Source organism: Penaeus vannamei, chromosome 41 (assembly GCF_042767895.1).
Source record: "Penaeus vannamei isolate JL-2024 chromosome 41, ASM4276789v1, whole genome shotgun sequence".
Classification (NCBI taxonomy): domain Eukaryota; kingdom Metazoa; phylum Arthropoda; class Malacostraca; order Decapoda; family Penaeidae; genus Penaeus; species Penaeus vannamei.
In genome coordinates this window covers 6,482,795-6,490,294 of record NC_091589.1, presented here as the reverse complement: position 1 = coordinate 6,490,294, position 7,500 = coordinate 6,482,795, and the positions used below count along the sequence as shown (strand labels likewise).

Sequence of the window (7,500 nt, the reverse complement as noted above, 5' to 3'; positions counted from 1 at the left end):
AATACCCTTCTATATGTGTGTGAATAATAGCTTCAATTAATTTTTCCTTTAGAACTATCATGGAAAGTTTCTTTGTTTTAAGGTAGTTTCAGTGCATAAAGAACAAGCTATCCATTATATTTACACATACAATATTGTCATTACGGGCGCCATCCTTCTACTTATATTATCGTTGCCGACAGCTTTTCCGGCGCCAACTTTGCCGCCTCTCCGATTATTTTTGTTGCAGGTGATCCTCGTAGCGTGTGTGGCCGCAGTGGCTCTGGCCGATAAGGCTCCCGTGCACCATCTGCCACCTGTTTACAATACACCCACGTACCACGCTCCCGAACCCGTGTACCATGCCCGTTCCACTACAAGGAGCCAGAGTACCCCACCGTAATTAATTCTGTCCTCACCTTCTACGTGGTCTAAAACTAGCAAAAGAAGGTCTTTGTGAAATTATTTCTATCAGTAAGAATTAGGTTTAACATTATGCTCTAATCAGGTTCCCCCGAAGTACAACTACAACTACGGCGTCGCCGACGGCTACAAGACCGAGGGCAGCTACACCGTGGACCTCCCCGACGGCCGCAAGCAGACCGTCAAGTACGTGGACAACGGCGACGGTCTCGTAGCTGAGGTCAGCTACGAGGGCGAGGCTCACTACCCCGAGCACACCCCCGCCTACTATGTTCTCCCAAGTACTCCCGTTATTTTAAGTAAACGAGCAGTATTTACTTAAGGTTTGAATTCAAAAAGGCAGAAATGATAGTAAATAAATAAATAAGTAATAATAAAAAACGAAGGATCAAATTATGGTCAGTAAAAAAAAAAAAAAAAAAAATCATAAAAAATCTCTCTCACCCTCTCTCCTGCTTTCTCAACTTATCTGTCTGTTGACGTTGATCTAATACTCATTCATATACCTTTATCTATTTCCTCTTAATTTTGTATTCATAGGTTTATCGTTTTATTCAATATTCTACAAGTCATTCTCTAGAAAGAAAACAAAAGAGAAAGAATGAGAGAGGAGAGCAAGTAGATGAAAGGAGAGATAAGATAGAAAAATTTGGAAAAAGAGAAGATGGATACAGATAAAGAAATAGAGAAAGGGGGTCGATAAACAGGCAAAGCGAATAATACAGAATCTTTCAAAACATATCTGAATCTTGACGTAACGCAGATCCAAAAAATTGAGTCAAAAAAAAAAAAAAAAAAAAACGATCATGGAAAATAAAGCCATGATTCCTTGACATCTCCCATTAAATTCCGATCAACGTGGGAGACCGATTATACACTGACGAAATGTATAATTGATGAGTCGTATCCGGTCTGAGATGAATAACTGATGAGGCAGGAAATATCTTCATTATTATACAGACCGACAGCTACGGTATCTGATAAGTTATGAGGCTGACATAAACATGATTTAAAGTATCGGATCAGATTCCGGTGTCATGGAGGTGTCGGTATTGTATAAATTGTTTTGTTGCATTTGTTTATGTATTTATATTTCTTTTTTTTCTCTTGAATCATTTCCAGGTTTTTCTTTCTATTTTTTTTTTTTTTTGGGGGGGGGGGTTAAGAGATAAATAGGTTATTTTAATATTCTTTTATTATGAATCTCTTCGAAAAATAAATAATCTTCTATTTATGATCACATGTTATTGTCTTGCTTCGTTCGGTCGTATGGAGCCAACCGATGAGAAATATTAACAGGTGGTCTGAAGTGGAAATCAAGTTGCATGAGAGAAAGTATCCTATAAAATATACCATATCACATATTTCTAGTTCCTCCATGTGATCGTGTGATGTGCATGAATGTACACCTTTAGTACACGGGGTACTTGGGGGGAGCGGGCTTGTAGGTGGGCTTGTAGGTGGGCTTGTACTCGGGGTACTGAGCCTCGCCCTCGTAGCTGACCTCAGCTACGAGACCGTCGCCGTTGTCAACGTACTTGACGGTCTGCTTGCGGCCGTCGGGGAGGTCGACGGTGTAGCTGCCCTCGGTCTTGTAGCCGTCGCGGGACTCCGAGTGGCCGAAGTTGGCACCGGAGTAGCCGTCGGCGACGCCGTAGTTGTAGTTGTACTTGGGTGGTGCCTGCTCAGAAAAAGAATGACATTAAATCCAAGCTAGAAGCAGGTATGATAGTGGATTCAGTGGACACTTTTTAAAATTACACCTAGAAATGGGGAAAAGAAGTCCATGACTGAGCCACCTATAATGGTTTACTTACGGTAGGGTATTCAGGCTGCTTGTAGGGTGCAGGGGCATGGTACGTGGGTGCGGCGTAAACAGGAGGCTGGTGGTACACGGGAGCCTTATCGGCCAGAGCCACCGCGGCCACACACGCTACGAGGATCACCTGAAACACGACATAGATTTCTCTCTTTATGAAAGAAACCAAATTCGAAAATCATGTTTATTTTGTCACCAATAACCATTATATACTTTCTCTCTCTCTCTCTCTCTCTCTCTCTCTCTCTCTCTCTCTCTCTCTCTCTCTCTCTCTCTCTCTCTCTCTCTCTCTCTCTCTCTCTTGGAGATACGGGAGAGAGGAGGTGCGTGGGTACCTTGAGAGACATGGCTGTTGTTTGATGGCAAGAAAGTGTCTCAGCCGCTTATATAGGTGTCCACATCCTCTGCTGCGACGAGTTCAAGGTCACTCGCTAAGCCTACCTAAAGAAAGAGTGGGTTGGAGGGGGTTCTGTCATATCTATTGCCATTTAATTATTATTGTTATCATCATCATCATTATCCTTATCAGCATCATTATTATTACTATTCTTATTACTATCATTATCATCATTATTATTATTATAATCAAAATAATTTTTGCTGATATTGTCATTATTATTGTTATCATTGATGTATATAGTTGCTACCATAGTTATCAGTGTTATTGGTGTTATAACTATCATCATCATTATTGTTATTATTATTAACATTGTTATCATTGTTATTATCATTATTATTATTAGGATTATTATTTCCGTTATTATCATTGTTATTACTATTACTATTATCATTATCATTATCGTCATTAGCAAAATTATTATTAGTAGAACCATTACCATAACCATTAAAATTGGTATTAGTATTATCATTATCGTTATTGTTATTGTCATGTTTTTTATTATTGTCGTATCATTATTATTGTTATAGCTATTATTATTATTATTATCACAATAATTAACATTAGTATCATAATATTATAATTATCATTATTATCATTGACGTTTCCCTATAATAGCAGTAATACTAATAATCATAATGATAATATTAATGATAATAATGATGATGATGATTACTATCATAATGATCATCATCATAACAATAGTAATAATGATAATGATTATCATCATTATTATTACTATTATTATTACTATAACTATTATTATGATGATCATCATTATCTTCATATTAATAACAATAGTAATAATGGTAATGATGATAGGAATAATGACTATAATGATAATGATAATAATGATAATGATAACGATAACAATAATGAGGGCGATTGAAAGATAGTAATAGAATGTAAAGATGATAACATTGTTAATAGTAATGATAATATTGATAATAACAATGATGATGATGAGAATAGAAATTATGATAATAATAACGATGACAATAATAATGATATCAATGTAACAATAAAGATAATAACAATAATAATAATACTAATAATAATAATAATAATAATAATAATAGTGACAGCAACAATAGTAATATTTATAATAATTGTAGTTATAACAATGATAACTATTATTATCATCGCTATGATTATTATCATTATCGTCATTATGACTATCTTTATCACTACTATCATCTTTGTTTTTTATGCTAATCCTTTATCATTTTGTTATTGCTGTCATTATCATTATTGCCCCTATCATTGCTATTACCCCTATTACTATTATTATTATTATTATTGTCAATATCATTAGTGCTGCCAGTGGATGGTCACCCCGGCCATTCCTTGCACACGAGGGGAGATGTAGAAGGTAAAGCAGATGACATGTCACAGCAAAGAATATCCACTGTAACAAATTGAAACTAAATCTTAGATCTAAAATTCTAAAAATATTTGTAAAAAAAAAAAAAAAAAAAAAAAAAAAAAAAAAAAAAAAAAAAACATCCTTATAATTTGTATCATAAGCTTTATCTTTATTATAGTCATTATCATTCTTATTCTTCTTATTATTATTATTATCATTGCCATCATCATACTCATTACTCATACATCATTATTATCATCATTATCATAATTACTATTATTATGAATATTTTCATTTTTAGCATTATTTTTTTATAACTAACATCGTTAGCATTATAATCAACATTGCTTTTGTTACTATTATTGTCATTATTATCATCATTGTCATTATCATTTTTACTCTCATTGTTATTCGTTATCATGTTTATTATTCTGTAATTGTTGGTATTTTCTTTCTTATTATCAATTTTAACATCTTTGTTATTGTTACTATTATTAGTATCAGTATTATTATCATTACCATCATTAATATCATCATTATCATTATCATTATTTCTGTCCCAAATACCATTATCAACAGTTTTATTATTGTTATAATCATTATCATTATTACAATTATTATCATTATTATTATCATGATTACCGTTATTTTTATATTCATTACTATTAGTACTGTTATCATTATTATAATCATTATTATTGTTATCATAATTTTCATTATCATTATTACTGTTGTCATTATTATAATCATTATCATTACTGTTATCATCATTATCATAATTACCATTATTACTGTTATCATTATTATCATTATCATTGTTATTCTTTAGGTTGTTGTGGTTATTGTATGTGCTCTTATTATCATCATTATTACTGTCATCATTCTCACCATCATTATCATCACCATTATCCTAATCATTATCATGTTTACTTTCATAATCATTTCCATTATCATTATGATAACAATAACCATAATTTCGATTATTATAGTAATAAGTTTTATCAATACAATAACAGCAATAATAATCATAATAGTAACAATGACAATAATATGGTGTAAATAAAAACTAAAAGGGTTGTGTAAATATAACATGAAATGACGTATTTTAGTTTTAGCTTATGCATGCGAGAATAAGTTGATATTGTTTATAAAGATATTGGATAATTTTTGCCGATAACACACCTCTTTTGGATATAGAGAAAGTATGTTTTTTATGTCCAAAATAGTTTATTGTTATAAATAAAATATACCATATCACATATTTCTAGTTCCTCCATGTGATCGTGTGATGTGCATGAATGTACACCTTTAGTACACGGGGTACTTGGGGGGAGCGGGCTTGTAGGTGGGCTTGTAGGTGGGCTTGTACTCGGGGTACTGAGCCTCGCCCTCGTAAGTCACCTCAGCTACGAGACCGTCGCCGTTGTCCACGTACTTGACGGTCTGCTTGCGGCCGTCGGGGAGGTCGACGGTGTAGCTGCCCTCGGTCTTGTAGCCGTCGCGGGACTCCGAGTGGCCGAAGTTGGCGCCGGAGTAGCCGTCGGCGACGCCGTAGTTGTAGTTGTATTTGGGTGGTGCCTGATTGGAAAAAGTATAACATTAAATCCAGCTTATATACGGGTAGGAGCATTGTTGTTACGAAAAATAGTCCTTTTAAACGTCGTTAAACCTTGTACTAAAAAATAAAAATAGTACTGAGCCGCATAGAGCAAGGTACTTACAGTAGGGTATTCGGGCTGCTTGTAGGGGGCGGGGGCAGGGTATTTCGGTGCGACGTACTGAGGGTACACGGGAGCCTTATCGGCCAGAGCCACCACGGCCACACACGCTACGAGGATCACCTGAAACAAAACAATAATTTCACTAAATAAAACAATCTCAATTTGAATATCAATGCTCACTATATAAAAAACGTTGATATTCGTTGCCTCTATAAATTTGTCTCTTGCAGACGTAGAAGTTTCTTAAAGGGGGAGCGTGCGATGTGCGTACCTTGAGAGACATGGCTGATGTTTGATGCCGAAGAAATGTCTCGCCCCTTTATATAGTGCCCCATAACCTCTGACTTGCTGAATTCAGGGTCAGTCGCCTTCCTTCCTTGGAGAAAGGGCGGCTAACCCTTGGCTATGCTAGATCTGTTATCAGTAAGCATTTGATTTCGTTTGCATCCATTAAAATATTACCAGTTATGAAATTTAAATGAACGTTAAAAATGAAATAGTCAGCGATGCCACGGCAATCTTACCTATATCTTTCTATCGGACGGCCTTTACATATCTGTGGATAACGTTCTTAACCCTTTTATCACCCCGCTCCCCCTAGGAATTGATTCTAGGAAGTGAGGGCCTTTCATCTAGAGGTAAAATCCCCTACCAGACTTTTCTAGAAAAAAATATAGACGGGATTCAAAACTCGCGATGGACAAATAGATTATCACAATCTTTCTCACAGTGTACCGATAACTGTTTACTAACTTTAAGTAAATGAAATTAAAGTAAAATATTCGTCGACAGCCTCTAAAGTGAGAGAAAGGTGATTACCAAGGGCATGAGTAGCAAACTTGGAAATACTAGATTTCGGCAACGAGTATACAATTCTATGATTAGTTAGCTTCCCCCCCCCCCCCCATCTCCACATTGGGGATAAGGGGGATATGGATAAGGAGGGGCTCAATGAGTACGGGAAATCATAATCCTGCGTAGACTATAGAAGTCCAAAGTTATTGAAGGCGATTCTTTTTCATTTTCTTTTTATAAAATCTCAGTATTATCACGCTCTTTTGAGAGAATGAATATAATACAGAAATTATTATTTTTCTCTAGGGCACGGGCATCCCAAAGGAAGTGCTAATGCCACATTTGGGCCAAAGTGCTTTTCAGTGAAGAACCACTGGTCTATAATCTATAGATATATGTACATGTATACACCGTATACGTCTCTTTGAAAGTAGTCATATAGATATGTTTATAGATATGTACATATACGTTTACAGGTCCCGAGGGAATGCTGTGTTTTTATATTCTCCATGCACACACATAAGCATGTATATTGATACAGGTAGATACCTATAAAAAACCGCTCTGCATATATATTGTGCATATACATATATACATTACATCTACATACATTTCTACATACTTACAGACGTATCGATACATGAGTATATAAGAGTTGTTCATTTTTACAAGAATCATATATTCAGTTTAAAAAATACATTCAAAGACGGTTGTCAAATATACCCCAAATTTCAATAGTGCTGAATATATATCGATCCTCATCTTTTAGCATTGTTTTAAAGACCAAACTATTGAATTACAAAAACCAAGCATACTGCCTTGAGTGACGTCGAAAGTACTGTAATTGCTGCAAAACTTCTATTGATAAAACGTTCTGTATATATCACGTATTTATGATGAATCTGTCTGCCTGTAAATATTGTATTTATGAATGTACACGGCTCTACTATGAATTTATGTATATACAGATGGAAATCTAGAATGGCTTTTATATCCGTAT

At 35.0% G+C, this 7,500-nt stretch overlaps 3 protein-coding genes across 3 annotated transcripts in view; 1 reads left to right on the top strand and 2 right to left on the bottom strand.

The window, feature by feature from the left end:
• LOC138860422 (larval cuticle protein A2B-like) overlaps positions 1 to 7,500 on the top strand; it is a 75,265-nt gene that overhangs the window by 13,493 nt on the left and 54,272 nt on the right. The window lies entirely within an intron of this gene.
• On the bottom strand, positions 1,613 to 2,577 carry LOC113801150 (cuticle protein 8-like). Its single transcript, XM_070118165.1, has 3 exons — positions 2,557 to 2,577; positions 2,220 to 2,348; positions 1,613 to 2,083 (listed from the first exon to the last, which is right to left on the bottom strand). The coding sequence occupies exons 1-3, from the start codon at positions 2,566 to 2,568 to the stop codon at positions 1,814 to 1,816; spliced, it is 411 nt and encodes a 136-aa protein (XP_069974266.1). The 5' UTR covers positions 2,569 to 2,577; the 3' UTR covers positions 1,613 to 1,813.
• On the bottom strand, positions 5,206 to 5,990 carry LOC113801147 (pro-resilin-like). The gene is made up of 3 exons (XM_027351961.2): positions 5,977 to 5,990; positions 5,706 to 5,825; positions 5,206 to 5,562 (listed from the first exon to the last, which is right to left on the bottom strand). The coding sequence occupies exons 1-3, from the start codon at positions 5,986 to 5,988 to the stop codon at positions 5,293 to 5,295; spliced, it is 402 nt and encodes a 133-aa protein (XP_027207762.2). The 5' UTR covers positions 5,989 to 5,990; the 3' UTR covers positions 5,206 to 5,292.

Bases quoted from the DNA above. Each gene is read 5' to 3' on its own strand.
- LOC113801150 (XM_070118165.1), bottom strand. The intron at 2,084-2,219 runs GTAAGTAAACCA...TTTTCTGAGCAG, and splicing joins AGCAGCCTGAATACCCTACC to GCACCACCCAAGTACAACTA.
- LOC113801147 (XM_027351961.2), bottom strand. The intron at 5,563-5,705 runs GTAAGTACCTTG...TTTTCCAATCAG, and splicing joins AGCAGCCCGAATACCCTACT to GCACCACCCAAATACAACTA.